This window comes from Onychostoma macrolepis, chromosome 09, assembly GCF_012432095.1.
Source record: "Onychostoma macrolepis isolate SWU-2019 chromosome 09, ASM1243209v1, whole genome shotgun sequence".
Classification (NCBI taxonomy): domain Eukaryota; kingdom Metazoa; phylum Chordata; class Actinopteri; order Cypriniformes; family Cyprinidae; genus Onychostoma; species Onychostoma macrolepis.
The window spans coordinates 12,420,419-12,448,323 of NC_081163.1; the positions used below are offsets into that span (position 1 = coordinate 12,420,419).

General features: G+C 36.3%; 3 protein-coding genes across 7 annotated transcripts; all 3 read left to right on the forward strand.

The window, feature by feature from the left end:
• The first annotated feature begins 239 nt into the window (after positions 1–239).
• upf3a (UPF3A regulator of nonsense mediated mRNA decay) lies at positions 240–9,580 on the forward strand. Of its 3 annotated transcripts, none has more exons than XM_058787915.1 (11): positions 240–654; positions 1,357–1,463; positions 1,557–1,663; positions 1,814–1,912; positions 2,043–2,153; positions 3,805–3,860; positions 4,227–4,385; positions 4,721–4,854; positions 6,421–6,709; positions 7,015–7,092; positions 8,513–9,580. In XM_058787915.1, the coding sequence occupies exons 1-11, from the start codon at positions 514–516 to the stop codon at positions 8,675–8,677; spliced, it is 1,446 nt and encodes a 481-aa protein (XP_058643898.1). In that variant the 5' UTR covers positions 240–513; the 3' UTR covers positions 8,678–9,580. The 3 variants fall into 3 exon arrangements, with proteins under 3 accessions (XP_058643898.1, XP_058643899.1, XP_058643900.1); XM_058787916.1 differs by having other exon boundaries at positions 6,424–6,709; XM_058787917.1 differs by lacking the exon at positions 7,015–7,092.
• A 1,085-nt stretch (positions 9,581–10,665) lies between these two features.
• p2ry8 (P2Y receptor family member 8) lies at positions 10,666–17,370 on the forward strand. 3 transcript variants are annotated; one of them, XM_058787920.1, is made up of 4 exons: positions 10,666–10,857; positions 10,968–11,065; positions 11,230–11,337; positions 15,594–17,370. In XM_058787920.1, exon 4 carries the CDS (start codon positions 15,608–15,610, stop codon positions 16,640–16,642), a length of 1,035 nt encoding a protein of 344 aa, XP_058643903.1. In that variant the 5' UTR covers positions 10,666–10,857; positions 10,968–11,065; positions 11,230–11,337; positions 15,594–15,607; the 3' UTR covers positions 16,643–17,370. The 3 variants fall into 3 exon arrangements, with proteins under 3 accessions (XP_058643903.1, XP_058643901.1, XP_058643902.1); XM_058787918.1 differs by lacking the exon at positions 11,230–11,337; XM_058787919.1 differs by lacking the exon at positions 11,230–11,337 and having other exon boundaries at positions 10,666–11,065.
• Positions 17,371–21,887: 4,517 nt separating this feature from the next.
• asmtl (acetylserotonin O-methyltransferase-like) lies at positions 21,888–27,779 on the forward strand. Its single transcript, XM_058787714.1, has 14 exons — positions 21,888–21,974; positions 22,362–22,492; positions 22,589–22,720; positions 22,820–22,867; positions 22,958–23,022; positions 23,115–23,179; positions 23,275–23,383; positions 23,684–24,023; positions 24,337–24,511; positions 24,772–24,953; positions 25,058–25,190; positions 26,627–26,767; positions 26,891–27,013; positions 27,326–27,779. Exons 2-14 carry the CDS (start codon positions 22,400–22,402, stop codon positions 27,595–27,597), a joined length of 1,878 nt encoding a protein of 625 aa, XP_058643697.1. The 5' UTR covers positions 21,888–21,974; positions 22,362–22,399; the 3' UTR covers positions 27,598–27,779.
• Positions 27,780–27,905: the final 126 nt, after the last annotated feature.

Genomic DNA, 27,905 nt, shown 5'->3' on the forward strand with positions numbered 1-27,905 from the left:
GCAGACGGGTGGATAGATACATTTGCAGATAAATAAGGGAATGGAAACAGAATATAGATTGTGGTCTCGTGTTTCTTGCAGTTCCTAGTCGTGATTGTTACGGTCGCTCTGTGAGTCAGCCCAGCAGCCCAGGCGTATGGAGCACAGTCAGCACCGTCAGCCCGTTCGGACCGGATCCACCGTGCGACTCCGAGGACGACACCGCGGCTCCCGGCACTGCAAGATGACAGTCATGTCCCCTCCACCTTGCTGAAATGAAGAGATTTGTTTTACTTGAGTAATATATTAAAGTTCATCTCTCTAGTATCTAAATCAAAAGATGAACCAAATATATAATGCCCAAATAACCATATTCTATTTAGTTTTACAATTTAAAATAACGTAGCACTGCTTTATAATTAATCCTCTCGACATGACAAGAGAATAAACACTAACGTGCAAGCCTCGCGGTATTTGGGAGAATTCCCGCGAGAGTTTGCGGATTTCGGACAGCGAAGAGGGCGAAATGGAGATATGAGGTCTGAAAAGGAGCAGAGGGCAGGAAGCAGGGAGAGAGGCAGCGTGGAGATCCAGTTCAGGGAGTGTCAGAGGGAGCAGGACCACGTCGCGGTGAACCCGAAGCACAAGGAGGAGAAAAAGGAGATCTTCACCAAGGTAAGTGGCGCAGTTGTTTGGTAGGCTGGGAGAGCGTGATGATGATGATGATGATGGAGGGAACGGGATTCAGCACCATAGACAGCGAAAACGCCGTGGCATCAGTCATTGCATTCCTACGCAAATGGATTTAATCGTCTAAGCGTTGAATATTTATATGCATATAGAATTTTAGAAAAGAGCACAGTCGATGGAGCAAGAGAGAGACATTTGAAAATGAACATTTTCAATATTTATATATAGCCAATGTGTATGTGTTGAATTTACTCACACTTGTGTATGACTTATATTTTTGGAACACATGGGAAATTCAAATAATGCACTGTTCTTTACCATGCATTTGCAATGAATGGGGAATTAAAAATGACAAAAAGCACGATAAATCATTCAGTTTGATTCATGCACAGGAATTGTGTACTCCTCAATAAAATTAGACTGTAATAAGTGAAGAAATGAGAAATGTTCACAGCCCCTGCTCAGCATTAATATTTCAGTTTTTTATTTTGTATACTAGTTAGGTCTCTTTTTTTATCTTTTGCAGTGTTTTACACACACATTATGGCATGTTCGTTTTTTTTTTTTTTTGCCATTTTATTTCTAATATTTGCAACTACTATTTTGTAATTGTGGGTGCTGATCTTGCTTTGATGTTGATGATTTTTTTAGTACAGTTTTCTTTATACATGCTTCTTTTTTATATAGGTTGTCATACGCCGACTGCCACCCAGTTTATCAAAAGACCAGCTCGAGGAGCATCTAAGTCCTCTTCCTTCTTTTGACTATTTCGAGTTCTTCCCCGCTGATCAGAGGTATATTTAGTTTGTGTATGTGAATATACTGTGATCAGGAGCACTGTCAGCATCTTATAAATGTGCGTGTCTTTATATATTTATTCTCCCCAGCTTATATCCGCATCTCTTCTCAAGAGCATACATTAACTTCAAAAACCCAGAGGACATCATTATTTTCAGAGATCGCTTTGATGGCTATGTATTCATTGACAATAAAGGTAATTCATTTTCCTCATTTTTTTTTATTGTTTATTCTACCTCAAACTAACTATAGTGGCAATATAAATAGTTAATATTTAGTCTAATATATAACAAGTCCATAAAATATTTGTTTAATATAATATTTGTTTTATATTTTTTAAATTTAGGCCAAGAGTATCCGGCTGTTGTAGAATTTGCTCCATTTCAGAAGGTTTCCAAGAAAAGGTTAAAAAAGAAAGATGCTAAAGCAGGAACTATTGAAGAAGGTGTTTATATTTTTAATTTATAAAACATTATTTACACGAGTATTTATAAAAAGTGACTTTACTAACTCAAATATATACTGCAAAGAGCTAATACATTTGTTAAACACTTTATTTAAAATTGTTTTTTCAGACCCAGAATATAGGCGATTTCTGGAAAATTACTCTTGTGATGAGGAGAAATCAATGGCAAATCCAGAAACACTCCTGGGAGAGATTGAAGCTAAAACTCGAGAACTCATAGGTACTGTTTTAGAAATCGTTTAGCACTGTTAGCATTTTTTTTAGCATTTTGTAGATAAATGTATGTCCAGGACTTTGATGATGATAATTTTGATGATAACATTTTTGATGTTGAGAAATGCTCTTCTACTATAGAGCTGTTCAATTATGATATCAATTTGCAGGCCAGTCTGGTATGATAATCTGGGTTTATGGGAATAGAGGTTTGAGTAAATGGTGAGTAACTGTTGAGTAAAATATGTCTGTGGTGAACATTACTTGAACTAGGACATAACAGATGTTCTCATTTTTTGTTCTACTAGTGGGGAAAAAAAGTATTTGATCCCCTGCTGATTTTGTACGTTTGCCCGCTGACAAAGAAATGATCAGTCTATAATTTTAGTGGTAGTTTTATTTGAACAGTGAGAGACAGAATAACAACAAAAAAATCCAGAAAAACACATTTCAAAAAAGTTATAAATTGATTTGTGTTTTAATGAGTGAAATAAGTATTTGACCCCTTCTCAAAACATGATTTAGTACTTGATGGCAAAACCCTTGTTGGCAATCACTGAGGTCAGATATTTCTTGTAGTTGGCCACCAGGTTTGCACACATCTCAGGAGGGATTTTGTCCCACTCCTCTTTGCAGATCCTCTCCAAGTCATTAAGATTTCGAGGCTGACGTTTGGCATCTCGAACCTTCAGCTCCCTCCACAGATTTTCTATGGGATTAAGGTCTGGAGACTGGCTAAGCCACTCCAGGACCTTAATGTGCTTCTTCTTGAGCCACTCCTTTGTTGCATTGGCCGTGTGTTTTGGGTCATTGTCATGCTGGAATACCCATCCATGACCCATCATCAATGCCCTTGTTTTCTTGGTGACTATGGTCCCAGCTGCCTTGAGATCATTGACAAGATCCTCCCGTGTAGTTCTGGGCTGATTCCTCACCGTTCTCATGATCACTGAAACTCCACGAAGTGAGATCTTGCATGGAGCCCCAGTCTGAGGGAGATTGACAGTTATTTTGTTTTTCTTCCATTTGCGAATAATCGCACTAACTGTTGTCACTTTCTCACCAAGCTGCTTTGCAGGTCTACAATCTTGTCCCTGACATCCTTGGACAGCTCTTTGGTCTTGACCATGGTGGAGAGTATGGAATCTGATTGATTGATTGCTTCTGTGGACAGGTGTCCCTTTAAGAGAGTGCTCCTAATCTCAGCTCCTTCCCTGTATAAAAGACACCTGGGAGCCAGAAATCTTGTTGATTGATAGGGGATCAAATACTTATTTCACTCATTAAAATGCAAATCAATTTATACATTTTTTGAAATGCGTTTTTCTGGATTTTTCTGGTTATTCTGTCTATCACTGTTCAAATAAACCTACCATGAAAATTATAGACGGATCATTTCTTTGTCAGTGGGCAAATGTACAAAATCAGCAGCGGATCACATAATTTTTTCCCCCACTGTACATAAGTGACACACAATCATTCCTCAAATGTGAATTTTTAACCCTATTGTGTGATTTCAAAACACATGTTGCCACAGAAGTTATTTTGCTCATTAACAGAAAACTGCTATTTAGGAACAAATTGCTCTCCAAGTCTCTTCCAGTTTTCAGGACCATAAACCTAAGCTCTGTTTTCCCTCTGTGTGACTTCATTTGCAGCCAAAAGGACAACACCCTTGCTGGAATACATCAAAAACAAGAAATTAGAGAAACAGGTAAGAACACCATCTGATTGCATGTTATACACTATGATTTGAAAGTGAAAGTTACGTGACATGTGGTCAAGTATGGTAACCCATACTCAGAATTAGTGCTCTGCATTTATCCCATCCAAAGTGCACACACACAGCAGTGAACACACACCCGGAGCAGTGGGCAGCCATTTATGCTGCGGCGCCCGGGGAGCAGTTGGGGGTTTGGTGTCTTGCTCAAGGGCACCTCAGTCGCGGTATTAAGGGTGGAGAGAGCGCTGGTTATTCACTCCCCCCACCGACAATCCCTGCTGGTCCTGAGACTCGAACCCGCGACCTTTGGGTTACGCGTCCGACTCTCTGTATATACATGATTCTTTTCAATTCTAGAGAATAAGAGACGAAAAAAGAGAGGAGAGGCGAAGGAGGGAACTGGAAAAGAAGAGACAGAGGGAGGAGGAAAAGCGGAAGCGCAGAGAAGAGGAGAGACGAAAGCGAAAAGAGGCTGAAAAGCAAAAGAAGCTCTCTGAAAAGGAAATAAAGATCAAGGTATGACTTAAAACCATATCACATCCATGACTGTCACAGACTTTCAGTTTTTTGGTCTTAGTTTCATGGTGATTCATTTAATCAGCACAGGTGTTTGTCATTATTTCCCTCGTTTGCCCTGTATTTAAGTTGCCCTATTTTCACTTCTCATTTCTTCCAGTATTGTTGCATTCAGCACACTATTTCACATTGCCTACTCGTATTTGGATTTGTCTATAAACCTTGTTTCACTTTAATCTTTGAACTTCTTCATCATCTTCGGACATCGAGAATGATGGACTGTTTTTCACCTGTCATTGTCAGTACTGTACTGAAAACCAGTCATTCTTCTTTAGCTTTTGAAGAAATGTGAACGAGACGATGATGTGGACTCAGACAGACTGAAAGATAAAGGAGACAGCAGCGAGACAGAGAAGAACAGATGGGAAAAGCCGGCAGGACACACTAAGTCAAAGGATTCCAAGGATAAGTAAGAACTACCTAAAACTTGCCCCTACTTGCCATAAAAGATACAGTGGGGTTTTAAAATCTGGGATTCAACATCTACCATTTAAAGTTTAAAGATGGCACAAAATAGAAATTCTGTTTTTTGAATGCATCTTAATGATTGTGAAAGATTAATCCATGCATATGTTGACCTCGTAATAAAAATCAAATCTTAATCAAAATGTCAATCTTCTGGTTAAAGGACAGACTTCTCTCTTAAACCCTGTCCATTTCTTACAGTTGACTGCAATCTTGTATTCAGATCTGCCTCCATCCAAGAAACAAAATCGATGGATTGAGCCAAGTCCAAGTTAAGGATTTTAAGAAATGTAAAACTAAAGAGGTTACGTCTTAAAATGTAGAAGAAATGTAAATACTGCTCTGTATCTAGGTCAATAATCAATTCAGTTTTTGTCATTGATCATGTGAACTCTTTGCACAGATGTTCTTTCCTCCATTGAGGTACATGTTCTTTAGATCATTCACAAATCACTTTTGGACCCCACTGTATATACACTGAACAAAATTATAAACGCAACACTTTTGTTTTTGCCCCCATTTTTCATGAGCTGAACTCAAAGATCTAAGACTTTTTCTGTGTACACAAAAGGCCTATTTCTCTCAAATATTGTTCTCAAATCTGTCTAAATCTGTGTTAGTGAGCACTTCTCCTTTGCCGAGATACTCCATCCACCTCACGGGGGGGCATATCAAGATGCTGATTAGACAGCATGATTATTGCACAGGTGTGCCTTAGGCTGGCCACAATAAAAGGCCACTCTAAAATGTGCAGTTTTACTGTATTGTGGGGGTCCGAAAACCAGTCAGTATCTGGTGTGACCACCATTTGCCTCACGCAGTGCAACACATCTCCTTCGCATAGAGTTGATCAGGTTGTTGATTGTGGCCTGTGGAATGTTGGTCCACTCCTCTTCAATGGCTGTGCGAAGTTGCTGGATATTGGCAGGAACTGGAGCACGCTGTCGTATACGCCGATCCAGAGCATCCCAAACATGCTCAATGGGTGACATATCCGGTGACATATGCTGGCCATGCAAGAACTGGGATGTTTTCAGCTTCCAGGAATTGTGTACAGATCCTTGCAACATGGGGCCATGCATTATCATGCTGCAACATGAGGTGATGGTCGTGGATGAATGGCACAACAATGGGCCTCAGGATCTCGTCACTGTATCTCTGTGCATTCAAAATGCCATCAATAAAATGCACCATACAATGCAACATACGCCTGCCCATACCATAACCCCACCGCCACTCACCACTCGATCCACAACGTTGACATCAGCAAACCGCTCACCCACACGACGCCATACACGCTGTCTGCCATCTGCTCTGTACAGTGTACTCCCACAAAACTTGCGACATCTGTGGCATTGTGCTGTACATAGAAAAAGTCTTACATCTTTGAGTTCAGCTCATGAAAAATGGGGGCAAAAACAAAAGTGTTGCGTTTATAATTTTGCTCAATGTACATTTATTTATAAAGTCATATTCAAGTGGTTGATTTTATTAAGTGGGCTCTCCATAGTAGGAGTCAAATCGAGAGTGACAAGGAGCAGCGGGAAGGTCACGGCCGTCGCCAGAGGGACAAAGAGCATCGCGGCAGAGACGAGGAGCGCAAACGACAGAGGCATCACTACGAGTTTGACAAATTCATGCGACGCAAGGAAGAGACCAAATGGGGTAAAGGCTACTGCCAGGACAGAGCCAAGAAAGACCAACATCATGGCTATTCTTACTGCCCAGAGACCGGAGACAAACTGGGCAAGGAGGATCGAGAGGACGTGAGCAGCAGGAAAGAACGGATTCGCAATAAGGTAAATAAATGCTAACAGAGTAGTGATATCTCACAGTCACAGTCCATTTGCAGCTCTGGTTCTGGTATTATGTACAGTTATTGTCATCAGTCAGTTTGTCCGGTCTGTGTTGCAGATGAATCCACTAATGCATTCAATATTTACACATCTGTAGTTGATTTATACATCATTATGTCTGTGGGAAATACAATACGAATCTGCCTCCCTCCAGGGGCTTTCAATGCAGCCTACACTGATGTGTTGAGGTAGTTAGCTGTAATTTGGCTGTTGGCAATATTATTGACGGAAGACAACGTGTCTCTCAGTCTGTGTTAGTGCATCAGGAGAAAAGGACTTCCCAGTCTGAGGGGCCAGACCAGATAGGAGGGGCTCTGCCAGCAAAGGTACAGCTAGTTTTTGAGCCTTTCTACCCACGGGAGGGGATGCTACACATGCTGTTTACTGAGAGGTCGTGCACCTCACAGTGCCAGGCGTGCTTGTTGACAGCAGAATGTTTCTAATGCTGTAATGGCACAGATGAGGAGTGGTTCCCAATAGAAGAAGCTTATACAACTGAAAACTACGGCTCTGTTCCAAAACGAAGTGAGTTGCCTACATGGGCAGCATTTTAAGGCATCGTATGCATCTTTGCTCCCAATGTAGAGATGGGGTGGGGGATTCGTTTAAGATGACAGATGAGGAATGTCCATTAGAAATATAGTAACTCATTTAAACCTAGAAATAAAAAAATAAGTATTTTTAAACGTCATATAAAAATATAACATTATAAAAATGATATAAAATCTTTAAAAAAATGTGCAATTCTGCTATATTTCAGGGGGTCAATTCAAGATGGCAGATGAGGCAGGAAAAATGTAAATTACAAATTTAGTTTTAAAATGTATAAATTAGATTAAACATCTCATTTAAATCAGGAAAAAAAATAAAATGTGGATTTTAAGGATTTTGAAACATTTAAAGCAGAAACGTTATTTCATAAAGTAAAGAATAAATATTTAAGATTCTGCTTTTTCAGAGAAAATAAATCCGTCCTAGATGGTGGATGAGGCGAGAGAAATGTCAAGTAAATTATATTTAGTTAAATCAAATATTTATTTTAAATCTGAAAATGAAATTATAAGGACTTTAAAACATTTAAAACAAAGAACTATATGTATACTACTTGTATAGTTGAATAAAAATAATTTAATCATATATAAAAATTACCTTTTTCCCAATTTGTTTTTCATGAGGAGCACTATTTGTGTGATTGCTGCCTATGTAAAGCATATGTAGAGTGTTGTCTTAAAAGGCTGCTTCCTTCCTATGCAGACAGTAAATAGCATTTCACTTGGTTTTGGAACTGATCCTACATGTACATAGAAGAATACATATGATCTTGCACATTGAAATGCTTACATGCTGGATTCTGTTTATACATTTAGTAAGTAGTCATTTAGCAGATGATTTTATGCAAAGTGACTTACATGAGTAGTCCGGTAGTCCGGTTACTAGCCCTGAGCTTTAGCCATTATGTGTCACCCCCATCACCACCTCCATAAATACAAACTATGTTAAATGCAAAAAAGAGCATAACAGATACAATGCAGTATAATGTTCTTGTTATGGACTAAATGGATTTTGAGGGGCTTTCAGTAGCTGGTTGTCTGGTTAACTGAAATGTGATTCAGAAGGGAAGGAAATTGATTATATGCATGAATAGCACTTCCTTAAGTAACAGGTCATGAAAAAAATCTGTGTTTGAGGTATGAAATGTGAGTGTATTGCTTTTGTCTTTTGTGTCTTACTCATTTCACGGCACAGGACCGACCGGCAATGCAGCTGTACCAACCTGGTGCTAGAAACCGCAAGCGAGTGGGCTCCGGGAACAAGACGTTTGACTTTCCACCAATCTCTCCTGAACACGGAGGAGAACATTGCTACAAGACGGTCATCGGTACAGGCTCAGAGAAGAGTGCCGACGAATGAAAAAAAAAGACCAAGACAGGAAGAAGTCTACTTTCAAAAGCGAGGGTCATGCCAGTATAGTAAGAACAGTCAAGATCAACCTTGTTTTCTGTCTTTTGAGTTAGTGTGTGAGTATAATTCATTGAAATCCCCACTTAATATTTTATACACAAAGTCAACAGTGTCATAAATCTAAAATTATTGGCTTCTGTACACTTATCAAGGATTCACACCACTTCATTGACAACAATACCTCAGATCAGATTTGTATGCCTTTTGTAGTGCAAGAAATGGATTCTGTTAAACAAAAGAATATAGATAAATATATATATATATATATAGAGATTTTACTGTAAAGAAATCAGTATGTGTTGTGAAATCTGTATTTTAAATATATGTAATGTGGGATGGGGAAAAGAGACATATTTTTTCTTTAGGAATATAAAAATGCTACATTGTATTAATGAAACATTTAAGCATGCAACTCTTAATTTTACACTTTGACACTGCAATGCCTTTGAATGATGCCTCTATTGTCCCTGATGTATAGACATTGTGGTTTTTCAGTATTAACAACTACGTCTCACAACAGGATATAGCAAATGTCAGAGCATTGTTTTACCTGCGGGCCAAAAAGAACAAAATTGTTTGTTAAAATAGTCTTCTGTTAGGTCAAATAACATGTTTTGTGATATTTCTGAACAGTGTGCATGTTTTTGAGAAATTGCAGTCATTCAGTGGTGGGGGCTCCATGGGTTCACATGCCTTACCTTTGATTTGCACTTAAAGATCCCGTCTGTTATTAAAATAGCCTACAGGTTTTTAGAATTATTGTTGAGTCCAACAAAAAAAGTAAACTCTGTAGAATACTTTAAAAATGTGATACTGTATTTGATGGATTGATCATTTGTGTACAATAAAGATATATGATTATATAAAGTATTATTTGAATTACATTATTATTTCTTATGATTTTTTTTACTTTAAATGTTTAAATTTGTAACTTATATTTTGACTTTTAAATTTAACAATGTATGTATAGCTTTTGGTTAAAATAAATTAGTTAAACGAACAAAAAGAAATTAAATTAGATAAAATGACAAAATTCTATTATTCAGTATTTACACCGTAATTACAGTTTCTCTTGTGCAGCTAAATCGCAATTGAAATAATCCTAAAAAAATAACGTTTTCTCAAGGCTAGATTTCTTAAGATTTATGGCTTTTGCTTGCAAAACTGCTCAGCAGTTGAAGTCTGCTCTTTGTGAGTCAAATCTAAACCAGAATCAGTTTGCTCTGAAAAGATAGAAATTAATGTAATTTGCAGTTACTCCTTTAGTTCCCACACTTTCAGACTGAGAAAGCAAGTCATAATGTCTTCCTGTGTCTTTCGCAGCATGACTTTTTACCTCTAATTTTACTTCTTAGTCTGGTTTTTGCGCACCTATCTCCACTGCTTTTCTTGTTTTCAGTGAAGGAGTATTGATTGAAGATGTGATAAACAAATCCTATACTGTCACTAATGGCAGTTCTCTATAGTTAATCAGTAGTAAAAGCAACTAGCAGTTCCCCTTACTCCAAAATAAAATGCTTATTTTAGATTAGTGTGTGTTGTCTAGTAAAATGCATGAATACCCGACATAAAAGTTGAGCTCACAAAGCAAACAGGAAACAAGATCACAGGTATGACGGTGATAAAACCCCCCAAATTAGTTTATGCATTACAGTTTCCCTTTTTGTTTTGCTTTTGTAAAAATCAATGAATAAAAACTTTTTATTTCTATATATAAACATGGGATTTTTCAGGCCTGACCAAAGAAACACTGAGGTTTGTATTAATGCATCTGTAAGTTCACTATTACAAATTTGGCATATCTCAAAAGTAAATTGTTCATTTCACAGTTTGATTGGGTGGGACCCCTCAGAGTACTTGTGCTTGGCGTAAATAAAGGTGTGTGCCTTTAATTTACTGGTTTATGTGGCGTATTGCCTTCACCACATCCTACCACATCAATTTCACCTTGGCAGGTGTTTAACAATCCAATCCAACAAAACATTAAAATACACACATTATTAATGAGAAAGAGAAACGGTGTAAAACCAGTGTGATATAAGAGGAACTTTCTCTGAGGACGAAAGTTTTGTTTGCGAATTTCACTGAACCGATGAATTAATAGATGTTATAACTTTGATGATGAAACGGTATGTAATCTTCTTAGAACTGATATAATGTATGATATTTTGGAAACATGGAATAGGTTGTTACATTTCACATATGTGTACCTCGAAGTTTACTACATTTTGATCGAAAGGCGGTGTACTTCCTCTCATCAAGAAGTTTCCTGCGTCTAACAGTCATGCCAGATTAACTGCCATCAACACACGAGGGAAGTCGCACATGCTTCTTGAGGTACGCACACAACCTGATATTGATTTTTATTTCCTAAATATGTACAGATATACTTTATGAGTCGCTGTGATAGTCCTAGGCACGTCATGTGGTTTTCCTTAAAAGATTACTGGAAATTCAGATTTGAGTGAAAAGGTACAATTGTACATGTGCCCTGCTGTTAGTTAGAACCAGAACAGATGAATTGTTACCTGAACGCTTTGCTGCTCTTGTCGAGGTGGAACTGAACGGATGATCTCATGAAATCTCAGTACAAAATGACTCCAGATTTGGCAAGTATTTTAAATGTTCCAACTGAATCTCCTTTTGATACAAAGGACAACATTGTACAATTTAAAATACAGTAACACTGTAAAACAACAACAACAACAAAAAAACAACTATTTATTCGTATACTATCAATGTCATTTCACAACAGAGAGCTCGTTTTGTTTTCACTACTAGCAGATGAGTCATGATGGTGTAACACCTAGTGAGTGATGAGAAAGTACTATGAGAATGCAAACAGATTTTATTCTGAGCCTGTATTATGTTTTTATTACTGTAAACGGGTAACAATGGGCTTAGTTGTGAGTTACTATGAGGATTTATATTCAAATCTAATTTACAATATGTGTTTATCTGGCAGTGGTTTTATATGATGGATTCAAACTCCTAAAACTCTTAAATTAATATAATTTAGTTGGGTTCTGTACTTCAAACTAAAATGTTTTTGTATGTTACCTTTTACATTCTTTCTGCTTCTTGAATTTGTGTTTGATAGCTGTTTTACTATTTAAATTTTGCTGACAAGTTTAGAAAAGGCGATTTAATAGCAGGTTCCATTGTGACAACTTACGCCATATAGTTTGATAACAGGCCTCTTTATTGGGGAAATATTGTGTTAATGAACTATGGCGATAACTGTGAGAATGTTTAAGCTTTTTGTAGCTTTTTGAAGAGGTGGGTTGTGGTTATGTGGAAACTGACTATATGAAGAAAAAAAACATATTCTGAGAACTATTAAATTGAGCAAGTGTGGCAACGAGCTGTGACTAGGTTGTTATCTTCACTTAGGCATGCTTTCTCTGCAAAAAAACATACCTGCAATGCTAAGTGTGATAATAGATTAGTTGGCTATACATTTTGCGATTTTGGATTAGGCAGATACCAAATTCAAAATAACATACAGTACAGTCAGGTACAGTATACATGAGTTTGTACTGATGTGAGTAGCACTGTTAATGTGTTCTCCATCAGTCGTACAGGAGCGCTTGCACAACACTTGCACTTAAAACACCCATATCAAAATACTTGTGAAGGATGGAATTGATGGACTTCAAGTATAGCGTGTAGCTAATATTTAGCAGAAAAACAAAACAAAAAAACATTCTGTAGGTAATGAAAAATGGTTTAGCTAAAAGGGTAGATGACCCCCCCCCTTAAAAAAAAAAATGTTATTGTATAAATACTATTATGTTGTTCTAAAGCTGTATGATTTTCTTTCTTCTATTGATACACTGAAAGTCAACAATGTCCAATATTGTTTGGACCCCAGCAGTCTTCAAAATATCTTCCTTAGTCCTCTGCAGAGGAACGAAAGACATACTGTACAAGTTTTAAACAACATGCGATGAATAAATGATTAATGAATTGAACTGAATTGAATTGGGGGGTAAACTGTCCATTAACGAATAGATATCACCATATTTTCCCCAGTTGACATACAGTCAAAGGTTTTTACAGAGGAGACTATGGATATCTCTTTTCATCACTCCATAAACCCGTAAATGTCCCACTTTATATTAGGTGGCCTTAAATTCTATATACTTAGATTTAAATTAATCAGTTGATCCAATGCACTTATTGTGTACATGCATGTACATTGTACTTACATAAAAAAATACCTGCAAGTATTTCTGTAATTATATTTATAGTTACACTGTTGACACATCCCTTACACCTTAATCAACACTTAAACCTACCCATACTACCAAAACCTGCTCTAACTTTACCCGTATCCTACCTCAATATCAGCGAAAGTGTATTGCAGTACAATATGAGCAAAATAAGTACATTGTACTTATATTTATTTTAAGTACATAGTAGTTAAGGCCACCTTATATAAAGTGAGACCAAATATTGTCAACAGCCAGAAAACAATCACCTTATTTTTAGGAAAAAATGTTCCTAAAAGCTTTCCATTTGATGGAATTTGAGGGTGCAAAAAAAAAAAAATTGAGAAAATCGCCTTTAAAGTTGTCCAAATAATGTCCTAGCAATGCATATTACTAACCAAAAATTAAGTTTTGATATATTTATTGTAGGAAATTTACAAAATATCTTCATGGAACATGATCTTTACTTAATATCCTAATGATTTTTGATGTAAAAGTAAAATTTATAAATTTTGATTGTTGGCTATTGCTACAAATATACCCATGCTACTTTTGACTACTTATGACTAGTTTTGTGGTCCAGGTCCATATATATGAACAAAATAAAAACCTTCATAATATGGAAATGTAAAAACCTGTAAAACTGTAAAAAAACCTTAATTTCCAAAAGTTTTTTGTAAGTGATACTGAAGTGGAGATTTTTGATTGACTGAAAAAACTAATTTTCAGAAAACTGCTTTTATTGTAATTGAAATCTACAGACTGAAATTCATAAAGTACAATAAAAGCAACACTTAAAAGTGAATTTTGTGTTTTCTTACCACTAGTTTGAAACAACACTTTATGAAAAGCCAAATAGCCCAAAAACTCAAAATAGTGTTTTTGACTGTACACTCAAAAAAAAAAAAGAAAAAATGAATTCATTACACTTACTTAATTTAACTGAAGAAAGTTTTTAATTAGGTTTAGACGGCTTCGATCAAAGCAAACATCAACTTAACTTTATCAAATTTGACTATATATATATATATATATATATCAGCATTGACACCAGTAGCTGATACTGACAGCCTAAGCACTTTTCTGCATAATGAGAAGAACCACAAATATAAATAATAATTCATGTAGTTTTAACGCAAATAATTAAAGTAAACTTCAAATTTAAATATATTAAGTAGAGTGAACACAAGAAAATTGTTATAAAATGTTCAAAAATCTCATTACTTTAGCTCATTTTAATTATTAAACTGAACAAGACGTTGGATGTAGCGTTTGCATGTAGCGTTTCAGTGCAAGTCTGCTTTAAGTCGCACAAAATTCAAAGAATTATAAAGCAGAAAATAAATGACTCAAGAGCGTAGGGTTGACTTTTAGACAGAGTTGGGGACACATTTTAGCTGCTAGCTGTAAGTATTCAGTTTGAGTATGCAGAAAGGTGGCGTAACCATAAGTTGGCATCATGACCTCAAAAAAGGCGCATCAAGTCTATGAATATCTTTTAAAGAAACAAGGACACTGTTTCAGAAAACATTATTTCACGTAAAGCATTTGAAACTACAGCCCAGCCCTACAATTGCAATCTGTGCAAGAGATCTGTAATGACTATAAAATGTCATGCTGGCACACGCTGTGGCATTAAAATAATTTTTCACTTCCTTTGAAAAAACACAAAAAAAGTCCCTTGCTCGAGACTCTGTCCGTGTGAATCATTTCAGTCAACATTTATGAAACAGCTCTGAGACTTACAACTTATGGCAGTGATTTGTTGGTTATATGTGCCATCTGCATTGTGTGTACCTGCTGAAGTAGCATGTTTGGAAAGCCTATAACCTGGCCTCACACTTCCTGTTCACAGAAGTGCACCCCAATCTATGTGATGGTGTGAAGTAGCATCACTTTTACACTGTTATCTTTCCTGTGCGACTAAAAGGAGAAGACTTTTCAGCAACACCTTACAATGTTACAGGCATCTTAAAAGTAGATACTAAAATCAAATAAACTATTAATTTATTTATTTTATTTAGATCAATTGTAAATTATAATAAATAATGTTATATTAAAATATTTATTATAAATTATATATAAATGCTAAAATGTTCCATTGTACATTCACTCTCAGAAAAAAAAAAAAAAAGGTACAAAAGTTGTCACTAGTGGTGCCCTTTCAAAACATATTAATTTGTACCATTTAAGTACTACTATACACATTTTAGGTAATAATATACACCTTTAATGTACTAATATGCACCCTTTAGGAATAAATAAGGTACAAAATGTTCCTTTTGGAAGTGTAAAAACTATCAATTATGTATTATAATGTATGCATTTTTTGAATATGATACATTTTCTTTTTTAAAAGTATCTTAAATGAAGCACTTAAAGTTCAACTACAGTGTAAAAATATGATTTTGTCAAAGTTGTAAATAAAATAGATTTTTGGAGTACTATATCAGTATTTCTACTTCAAATTTTCACATTTAATTCAATGTTTTACTTGCTGTTTCTTTGTAATTATTTGTGAAATTGATTCGACAACCACATTTTTGTACAACAAATAAAACTAACCAGCTATGCAGATGTGTATCGCATATTTGAGGTTCAAGTGGTAAAATCACAGTTTAATCAGTTGTAATTGCTGTCTCTTCAAACAGGTGGGAAAACAACCATGAATGACTCACAAAAAGACGACGTCAAAATGGACAATGACACCTTGGCCGTGTTTGACAACAAATTGGCCAGTGAAATTGTGTCAGCCATCTATGTCATTGTGACCCTTGCCAACCTGAGCGGTAACGGCATCTCTCTGTTTCTGTTACTGATGCGCACCTCTCCGAAAACCCCCTCCATCATCTTCATGATCAACCTCACCATCACTGACCTGATAGTGGGCACTGTGCTCCCCTTTCAGATTGCCTACCAAATGCAGGGCTACAATTGGACTTTGGGTGCAGGCATGTGCAATGTACTAACGGTGGTTTTCTTCGTTAACATGTACTGCTCCATTTTATTCATGACTGCTATTAGCGCCGACCGCTACCTGGGGATTGTGAAACCGATGCGCTTCAGAGAAATGAGGAGGAGGAAAACATATGCAATTTTTGCCTGTGTATTCATATGGCTGCTAGTCCTTGTAATTCTGAACCCACTAGAAAGCACACAACTGACATATGAAGTAAAAGAGCGCAATATCACCACATGTTTTGACGTGTTGAGGAAGGACATGCTCCCGAGCATTGCTCACTGGGCGGGCTTCCTTTTTGGCATGTTCATCATCCTCTTCCTCTGTCCGTTCATCATAACAGTGTACTGCTACATTAGCATCATCTGCGTCCTGGTCAAAAAGACCAATAGTCAACAGAAAGGCCGTGCTGTGCGGTTGGCGTGCATCGTTCTGTTCGTGTTCATTTTTTGTTTTGCTCCCAATAACATATTACTCTTGGCCCACTCAATCGCAAGGCTGTTCTACAACAAGTCTCTCTATATCTACTATAAGCTCTCCCTGTCTCTTAGCTGCATTAATAGTTGCATAGATCCATTTATTTACTATTTTGCATCGAAAGAGTTTCGTCGGAAGCTGAGGCAAATGCTGAGGTTGCAGACTCTCAGTACTGGAGAGACGCAAATGATTGAGGGTCATAGAGAAAGCTTTTTCTCTGGACGTACAACGTGCGATGCAAATGAAGACTGTGACAATTTTTAACATTTCTTTTGTTGTTTTTAACATGACTTTCAGTTTCTGCTATTTTTATTTTAGAGGAGGGGGAAATGTCATAATCAGGAAAATGTCATGATTCAGATTTGCAGCGGCCACATGAGCGCTGTTAAATGAGTCAGAGCGCAAGCACTAACCGCTAGGTCACAGCTCTGGCACAATTCCTAGTGTTTATAATAATGTATTTGTAAATGCAAGCTCTTAGACAGGACGACTTCCTATATTTAGTTTTCTTGTTGTTGTCTTGTAGCATTTAGCTTTTGTTCTGTTTTGATTTCCTGGCTGAGCAGCTGAGGAAAAGCATGCTGCTCACATGCATTCAGACCGCGTGATGTTGTGTAGCCTACTTTTTTTCTTTTTTTTTTTGGTATCAGTCAACCAAGTTCCTACTCACTGAAAGCTTGACATATTTGTTTTGTACATTGATATGTGGTTAGAGTCAGCATCGACTTAACGTGACAGCTATTTTAGATGTATTGATAACCTGTAAATTATTTTTATACTGTAAAATATGCTGTTATTGTTTAGTTAGAACTCGTTTTCTTTTCTATGAACCAAACTGTTTTAATATTTATTTTACTTAGGCTGTTTATAATGTTCCTGTATTATTACATTCTAATTCATTGTTACGTTTGTTATTTGTTTTTATTCTGCTGTAAGTATACAAAGTCATATAGGGGCATTTGTTTTGTCATGTTAAATTTAATAAATACATCTGAACAAACTGATTTTGTAATTATTGTCATTCTAAGATTAAATATTACATATAGCTTATTCAACAAAATAATTTATTTATTTATTTGTTAGGCTAATTGTTCTGAGAACATAAACCTAAGGCATGTCACACCGAGGTCAAGATTTTTTTTTGCATTTCCTTTGAAACTGAGAACTATGACACGTCAAGCGAAGTACACTGCAAAGTACATGTACTGAACAAATGGAATTTTAGAAATAATAAAATAGCTTCCAGGAAATGGATGTTAGTGGTCTCAGACCAATATGAAATATAAGTTAAGTATTGTCAAGTATGGTGACCCATACTCGAAATTAGTGCTCTGCATTTAACCCATCCAAGTGCACACACAGCAGCGAGTAGTAAACAAATGCACACACACACACACACACACACACACACACAGAGTGAACACACACCCGGAGCAGTGGGCGCCCAGGGGTTCAGTGCCTTGCTCAAGGGCACCTTAGTCATGGTATTGAAGGTGAAGAGAGTGCTGTTCATTCACAATCCCCACCTTCAATTCCTGCCGGTGCGAGAATTGAACCGGTAACCTTCCCGACTCCCTAACCATTAGGCCACGACTACCCGTATACAACTGAATGCTGAAGAAATGGCCAGTGCAATGCACAAAAAGGAAATAAAGCAGTTTGCAAATGCCACTTCAAAGTGCACTACGACAGGTGATGTTATGGTTCAAGTGAGTAAGAGAGAAAAAAAGAGAGCCTTTTCTATAATAGATGCATTTACCGTTTTCTAATGGAGTGATTTGCAGAGTGGGGTATACACACATATAGTATATAAATACAAGTGCTGTATGTTGGTAAATGTATAAAACCATATAAATTATCTGGATTATGATTACTCAAAATGTAAAAATAAAGCGTTTTTTTTCTCAAATTGATATCTGTGCGCTAAAATGACATGAGTTGCTCACCTAGTGATAGTAAGCCTCCAAATGAAAGACAAACTTAAAAACAAAAGATATAAAACATTTCTTAGAATAGTTTTTAAGGTTTCTTATAAACCTTCTCATTACTGGTCTATAGATATTTTGATTCAGTGGGTATTCCCCAATGACTCAACATAATCATTGATATGACCATACATCCTCTTTTCTCTTGCTGGGATTTTCTAAATCACCTATTTAGGTTTTGTTTTCTTGTTGTTTCTTGCATTGCACATCATAGTGTACAAGAAGATGGTATCTACAGGCAATGTAAATACATGTACATATAATGTATGAGGACTGTAGAGAGGCCATCAGTAGGAAAACAAAGCCAAACCCCCAATTTTGAAATCTCGGTCAGGAAATAGTCACGCTATTACTGTAATATTTGTATGGCCCTATACACATTCTTCTAATTTCAGTTTGTAGAAGGCATCCATATAACATTACATCAGTACGTTAGGCATTACATTAGGAAATTTAGAAATCCCAGCCAGGGAAAAGAGGAATATTAAAAGAGTTGGTGCAATTTAAGTGGTAAGATATGATTACCAATTTTAGTGGTAATCATATCAATGAATAGGCTGTGTTGAGTCATTGGGGAATATCCATTTGTATTTTAAATAAAAATACGAACAAAGTTTTTCTTTTTAAGATATACATAAACCAATATAAGGTTTATAAGAAACTGACTATTCTAAGAAATGTTTTATTTCTTTTAATTTTAAATTTGTCTTGCATTTGGAGGCGTACTATCACTCTTTAGGTGATCAACTCATTTCATCTTAGCCCACGACTATCGATTAAAAAAAAACAAACAAAAAAAACACTTTAGGCTATTTATTTTTGAGTAATCTTAGTCCATCCTTTACTTGGTTTTATACTATCACCAACATACCTGTATTTTATATTGTGAAACATAGCCTACCTGAAATGTGTTTTTGCTTTAAAATGTATTTAATATAAAATAAGCAATTTTTTTAGATTAAACGGCGACAACCATTGACTCATTGTACCCCACTCTCCTCTACGTATTATAAACAGACAGAAATTTTGCAATGCTACCATGCCAATTAATCTGAATTTACTCCAGTGTCTCATAGTTACTTGGTGCAAATTATTCATAAAATGAAGCCCACCTTTTGTTCATTGGATGTTGTCCCCCCTTGTCTCTTAATAGAGACACTTGACGCTATTTCTCCTAGTTTACTGTCAATAATTAATAACAGTTTAATCAGTGGAAAAGTCCCATCTTATTTTAAGCATGCCATTGTGCAGCCGCTACTCAAAAAAACAAATCTCGATCCAACAGTTTTTAAGAATTACCGTCCCATCTCTAAATTACCGTTTTTATCAAAAGTTTTGGAGAAGGTTGTGTTTAATCAACTTTCCTCTTTCCTACAGGAAAATGGTAATTTTGATAAATATCAGTCTGGTTTTAGACCTCAACACAGTACAGAATCTGCATTGCTAAAAGTATTAAATGACTTGTTGTTGATCGTCGATTCTGGCAATTGTGCGGTTTTAATTTTGCTGGATCTTAGCGCAGCATTCGACACTCTCGATCATGGCATTCTTTTAAATCGCTTACAGCAAATCGGGATTCAAGGTTGTGTTTTAAGTTGGTTTGTATCCTATTTAAAGGATCGAACCTTCTCGGTAGAGACTGGCAAATATTCTTCATCTTGTGCACCGGTTTTGTATGGGGTTCCACAGGGCTCAATTTTGGGTCCTGTTCTATTTTCTTTGTACATGCTCCCTCTGTATGCTATATTTAGGAAGCACAATGTCTCATACCAATGTTACGCAGATGATATTTAGTGTTATGTTCCCTTGCACCCAAAGGATGTCTCCAGTCTACAGTGTTTATTTGATTGTCTGAGAGATGTTAAACAATGGATGTCTGCCAACTTCCTCCAGTTAAATGAGTCTAAGACTGAGGTCCTACTCTTTGGCTCCCCTGCTTCTACAGAGGTTGTGGCCAGTATAATGGGGCCTCTATCTGGTAATCTTCATTCACATGTCAGAAATTTAGGCGTTACTTTTGACTCTGCTTTGACTTTTGATAAACAGATCAATACTGTGGTTAGAAGTTGTTTTTATCAGCTAAAGAATATTGCAAAGATGAAGTCATTCTTAACATTAAGAGACATGGAGTCTGTAATACATGCTTTCATCTCATCCAGATTAGATTATTGTAATGGATTGTACTTGGGTATTTCACAGTCCCTACTGTCACGTCTTCAACTTGTTCAAAATGCTGCTGCTAGATTGTTAACTGGAACAAGAAAGAGGGAACATATTTCACCAGTGCTGATCTCTCTTCACTGGCTCCCAGTTAAATATCGTATCCATTTTAAAACATTGCTGTTTGTATACAAAGGTTTGCATGGACTGGCTCTGTCATATATCTCCGATCTCCTGTTTTACTGTAATGCTTCCAGGGAACTTCGATCAACCAGTACTCTTCAGTTCACTGTTCCAAGGACACGTCTGAAATTGAAAGGTGACCGTGCCTTTTCAGTGGCTGCCCCACAGCTTTGGAACAATTTGCCATTTTATATAAGATCTGCTCCAACATACGCTGATTTTAAGTCTCTTCTTAAAACGTACTTATTTACTGATGCATATGGTCTCAAGTAAGCTCAGTGGTGTAACTGTAGTGTTTTGTCTGTTGCTGTGTTTTGTTTATTTTTGTATTGTTGTATATGTTTTAATTTTGTACAGCACTTTGGCCAACAGCTGTTGTTTTTAAATGTGCTTTATAAATAAATATGACTGACTGACTGACTGACTGACTGCCAATACAGTTTCTTGAACTTAGTTCTGAGTATAAATTCAAACTGAAATAGCCAGATCCCTAATGTAACTATGTAACATTTTATATAATATTTGTGCCTTTTGTCATGAGTCATGACGATACTACAGTCATTTCACACTCCATTTACTTTGTTTCCCTCTTTTTTTATTAATGCAAGGAAAGAATACAGAGTTGACATTTAAAAGATGTTTGTAAATAATACACAAAGTATCAACGATATACATTATGTCAACTTGAAACAAAGATTACAAGAGAAAAAGACAAAAACATAAGTACTTAAGGGTTAGACATTTAACTATCAATTATAGTATACAAATTAAAGTAATTGCAAAATTAAATAGTTCTACTTGCTTTCATTTTCTGACAATGAAATGGTGTTTAGATCATTTTAAATTCTTTCAAAAAAGAAGAAAATTTGTTGGTTTGTTCTTGGTAAATTTACATTTGTGGATATAAAATTTTACAAAGAAAATAAATTACATTTATAACAAAACAAGCATTGCTTTTAGTAGAGTCAGATTCATAATGTCCTAAAATAATTCCTTTGAAAAAGTAATAGATACGTCTTACTGGATATTATTAATAAATGAACAAATATTTTTCCAAAGTTGTTCAGTATAATGACAAGTCCAGAATAGCCTAAATGAAACTACACTCCATTTACACGTAGTAAAGCAGTAGTATCGTGACGTTGTTATATCAGGACAGGTGACTGCGCATGTGCGAGTAGACTAGACTCCGCCTCTTCAGGATCTCTGCCTGTCAGTGCACTACGTATCGGGAAGCGCAAAGGGTAGAGTGGAGCAAGCCTTTCCAGGTAAATTCTTAAAAAGAATAAAGATAAATTAATATTTACCTACTTTATATATGTGTAATTTGCTACTCCTGAATGTATTAAAGTCAAAACATGAATAAATGAATATCGCATGAATACACTGCTGTATAACTACACTAAATACACTTCTGATTCAACCACACTGTGCATGCATTCTTATTCTTAGAAATGAGTAGACTGATCTTTTCTCTTTCAAAAAACAACGATAAGAAAATTATGATCTGGACAAATTGTGGTCAAACTCCCCTTTAACCATTATCGAGGTTGCTGTCCCTGAGAACTTTCCTTATAAGCCATGTGCTTCAAATCAACGTCCAGGTATTATACTTGTTGATTTACACATGCATATATTTTTCTCTTGATTCCCAGGACAGACCTCTGGAAGTGACAGATAGGAGAGGTGTAATATGTTGTTAAATCCAGTAATATCCAAGCTGAGTGGAAAGCTTGTTGTTCTGGCAAGCGCATCTCCACGACGTCTGGAGATTTTATCTAATGCTGTAGGTTTTTTGGTTATTTTTATTAGGTTTTTACATGGACAGTGAACTTTGAATGATCAGTGCTTTCTCTTTCCTTCTTCTGCATTGATGTGGCAGGGTTTACGGTTCGAGGTGGTTCCCTCTTGGTTTAAAGAAACATTGGACAAATCCTTGTTTAAGAACCCATATGACTATGCAGTGGAGACAGCCAAACAGAAGGCTTTGGAAGTGGCTCACCGAATGCCATTTGTAAGTTGTATATTTCTGTATGTGAGAAAGCAAATTTTAGCTTTTGACCATTTACAATGTCCCCTTTATTCTGTATAACTGTATATGTGCCGGATTCAGAAACACTTGAAAAGTCCAGATATTGTAATTGGAGCAGACACTGTTGTGGTAAGTAGCTGTATAATATAATAGATTTTGCATATGATATTCTGTCCTGAAAACTGCCTTGTTAAATTTGTCTTCTCTTTTCATCCTCAGACAGTTGATGGTTTGATCTTGGAGAAGCCTACAGATAAACAAGATGCTTACCGTATGCTTTCTAGGTGCATTTTCATTTTTTTTTATTGTTGTCTTAAGTGATGTGTTTATTGCACGGATGCAGAAACTGAAATATACTGAAATGATTGTATTTCAGGTTGAGTGGTAAGGAACATAGCGTCTTCACGGGTGTAGCTATTGTGCTCTGCCATGACAAGAATGGTATGTGAAAGTTTATTGTATTTATTTTTACAATTAAAGTCTTGTATTAGTAAAACAGACTGATCATTTAAAAGATGAATCATTGTTCTTTGCAGGTTCAGATACAGACTACAAAGTGGTTGATTTTTATGAAGAGACAAAAGTTAAATTTGCAGAATTATCTGAGGAGATGCTCTGGGAATACATCAACAGTGGAGAGCCCATGTGAGTTTATGTATATTGATTTTCATATGCTAAATGCATTGAAGGCTGTGATCACGTTTGCTGAGCATGTTCAGTAAATTTGCACTTGTTGAACCTGTGGAATTTGGACCTTTATAGAGTTAGTCATTTTTGTGTTTGCTTTGACGTGTTGAAAATTACAAGGGAAATTCAACAGAGTACATTTTTGAGTAAGGGAGTCCACTTTGAGTAAACAAATCCATTTTCCAATCCTCTGGCATTTCGTCTGCCGTGCAAATTCTTGAAAATGGTGAGACTGACAGATTTATCTGTGCTTGACAGGGACAAGGCTGGTGGTTACGGGATCCAGGCTTTGGGTGGCATGTTGGTGGAGTATGTGAAAGGAGATTTTCTTAATGTGGTAGGCTTCCCTCTTAACCACTTCTGCAAGCAGCTGGGATTGATTTTTAACAGCCCACCTGAAAGTCCAGCCCACGAGGTCAAACGGGAATCAGATGAGGCTTGGACTTGTGCCACAAACGGGGAGGCTGAATTAGTGGTAAATGTTAAAGATGGCAGTCGGATATCCATGCAAGAACAGAATGTGACTGGGTCGGAGTGCAGCAGACAGGACGTCCCCCACAGTATCATCAGTTTACTGGATGGGTTCAAAGCTTCAAAGGTAGTCATGATTCTTTAAATTTTAAAGAGTAGTTAACTTATTCTACTTACACCAGATTGCAGTTTTGGTAAAAATTCTCATCAAAATTCTTCTTCAAAATTAAAAGCATAGGTTTAGACCAACACATGAGCAAGTCAATAATGACAGAATTTCCACTTTTGTGTGAACTTCAACTTTAATATTTTAACTTCATTTAGCTATTATGCTCTCAGTGCATTCATTTACACATTAAACCATTAAAATACAAATGGTTTGCATGATTTAGCAATGGGGAGATGTGTGGTAACTGTTCTGCAATGCATTTGTTTATCAGACTCTATTCACAGCATCCAAACTGAAGGTGTTTGATGTATTGAACAGCTCTAACAGTTTAACATTGGAAGAGATAGCCGGCCAAATCAACGCCTCTGTTTTAGGCACTGAGAGGCTTTTGGAAGCTGCTGTCTCTTTAGGGCTTCTAGAAAGGGTCAAACAGCAAAATACCAGTGGTAAGATTTACATAATGCTGTTTAACTCACACAAATGGTGTTACTGTCGTAGAAATCGCATGTGGTTTCCCAAAATGCAAGTTCTGAAACCTCCAAGCTCATTGTTCATTTACAACTTACAAGCACTTTCTCTGTTCATTAAAGCAAGGCACTCGCATACATGCATTTCCTCCTACTGATTGTTTATTACATGTTCTCTTCATTGTCATGTCCGGAGGTGGACTGTGAATGTAAGTAACATTGTTTATTGTCTGTTGCAGTTTATAGAAATACAGAACAGGCCAGTCGCTTCCTGGTATCAGACAGCCCAGAGTCATTTCATGGGTACATTCTCCACTGCAATGATATGGTGTGGCCTCTCTTCAGTCATTTAGAGAACGCTGTCAGGGAGGGCACCAGCCAACATGAGCGAGCATTTGGGAAGAATGAGGATGTGTTTCAGGTAAACGCAAGTTAAACGCATCTGCCTATATCACCTATGGATCATGCATTTTCAAAAGCTGTTGACATTTTAGTATTAAGTAGAACTGCTTTGTTGTTTTCTAGGATGCCTACTACAGTAAAGATGAAGTAAAGATACGATTCATGGATGCAATGCACAGCATTGCAAAGGTGACTGGAAAAGATGTGGCAACAGCGTTTGATCTTTCTCCCTATAAAACAGCTTGTGACATTGGAGGTATATGATTTTTACCTCAAAAATAGAGACAGATGGTAAAATAAAGGATATCAATTGGTTCATTTTTAGGTAATTAAATTCATGATCTACTAATTATTAAAATGCAGTCTATAACTTTTTTTTTTTCTTTTTTTTTAATGGACAGCCCTAATATATCAGGTCAATTCAAAGTCAAAGTATCTCTAGACTACACTTCAAAAGTTTGGGGTTGGTAAGATTTTTTTGATGTTTTTTGAAAGAAGTCTTTTATGCTCACCAAAGCTGCATTTATAGTATTAGCTCAAAAATACAGTAAAACCAGTAATAATGTTGTAAAATATTATTATAATTAAAAATAACCATATTGTCTTTACTGTCACTTTGGATAATTTTAATGCATCCTTTCTGAATTCAAATATATTCATTTCTTTTTCTTTTTTTAAATAATCTTACTGACCCCAACATTTTTAATGTTAGTGTATATTTATTTAATGTCAGAATCAGGTTTAATTGAGCTTGCAGGACTATCTGTTTGTTCAAACAATGAAAGAAGGCTGGAGTTTTTGGAAACACTATTATCTTTACAATTCCGTTTAGTTACTCTAGTGTCACAGAAATGAAACCCTTCACCTTTAAGTACCTTTAAAGTTGTTATGGAAAATTAATTCTAGCTCTAAATTTAGGTCAAAGCAGGTAAAGAGAATAAACAGGATACAATAAATACAGATGTCCTTGGCATAAAAAACCCTTGAGAGAAGTGGTAATTAGAAGCATTTATAATTTGCAACTAAAATAACAACCTTGCAACTCCTTTTCAGATAAGCAGCTTTTCAGAACAAGCTCTTTCAGAATAAAAAATGCATGCACTATGCTCTAGTGAAATCTCAAATTATGCAAGACAGCAGCGGGACGGTGGTTTCTGCAAATCTTATCTGTGCGTTCTGCGCGGTCACTCGCTCACGTCTAAATGGGAATTGAGACACGCAATGTTTTGATCTGTTTTTTTTTTTTTTTTTAATGTCACAGTTTTTTCATGAGTGAGGAATGTTGAATAATCCGGAACGTTAGAAAAAAAAACCTGAGATAATATTGAGAGATGTTATTTTACATGAAATAAATATACACTACCATTAAAAATGTTGGGGTCAGTAATATTATTTAAAAAAGAAAAAGAAATTAATATATTTGAATTAAGAAAGGATGCATTAAAATGATCCAAAGTGACCGTAAAGACAATATGGTTATTTTTAATTATAATATTTTACAACCGTATTACTGTTTTTACTGTATTTTTGAGCAAATACTGTAAATGCAGCTTTGGTGAGCATAAAAGACTTCTTTCGAAAAACATCAAAAAATCTTACCAACCCCAAACTTTTGAAGTGTAGTCTAGAGATACAAAATATATATGTTTCTATGGTATGAGCATGTTAGAAAAGCATTCTATTCTCACACAGGTTGCACTGGTGCCATGGCATACGAGTTTACAAAAGCCCATCCTGGACTGTCAGTTATTGTATTTGACTTGCCACAAGTCATTGAGATGAGACGCCACTTTCAGCCTAAAGAAACTGATGACGGAGTGTCATTTGTTGCCGGTCAGTGAAGACTTTATATGAGCATTTTTATGATAAAGAATTTTACAGTGTACATCCTGAGTAATGTGCAAAAGGCCTTAAATCTAAATTCTTGGATTGATTCTTTTTTTATTTGCATGATAGGAGATTTCTTTAAAGATGACCTGCCTAAAGCAGACCTGTATATTCTTGCACGAATCCTCCATGATTGGTCTGATGAGAAACTGCATGTATTATTGAGTAAACTATCCAAAATGTGCACACCAGGTAAGTGCTTCAAAAAGTGACATTATTAAATTCTTAATGTGTAAGTCTGATTCTGAAGTATCAAACTTTCTGATGCCATGGACTCTCTAAGTCAAATATGATGATCCCTTTGCAAATGGCCCCTTAGCGCCCTCTGGGGGTATCTTCAGCCCAGTTTGTGAACTCCTAACCTAATTGATTCCTAAAGTATCAACTCTATCTTAACATCACCGGTTCCTTTAAAGTATTTTGAACTGTGAACATCTGAAGGTCTTTTTAAATCAAGGTCAAGGGTTTAAATGTTTGTTTTATGAATGTATTGCTACCAAACAGGTTGTGGGCTTCTGGTGTCTGAGATCTTCCTGGATGAGGAAAGGAAAAGGCCGAGCCGAGCCCTGTTGCAAGCCCTCAGTATGACAGAAGGAAAGCAGAGGAGCACCACTGAATACAGTGACTTACTGGAGAAACATGGCTTCACTCCCAAACACATCAAACACACGGACAACCTGCTGGACGCCATGCTATTTGTGAAAGAAGACCCAAATGACAAAAGAACATTACTAGGCTGTTCTTCAGCATCCATTGAGACCGCAGAACTTGACTGATATAACGACTACAACATTTTGGAAACACTACAGTTGACTTATTCTAGTTCAACGTTTTAACTGTGTTCAAAATATTGTGAATGTTTCTGACTTAAAAGCTCAAAATAAGTATTTGTACATGATTGTTATTAGAAACAGTTTTTAACTGTCAATGTTGAATTAAATATGGTTTTGAATCAAAAGACAGCGTTCTTGTCTTTAGCTAGTTTTTTATAGGGAGGAATGGGGTTTGTAGTCATATAGAAAGTGGATTCAAGAGCTATATCTCATAACTAAACTCCAATTATACAGACACATAATTAGGACTA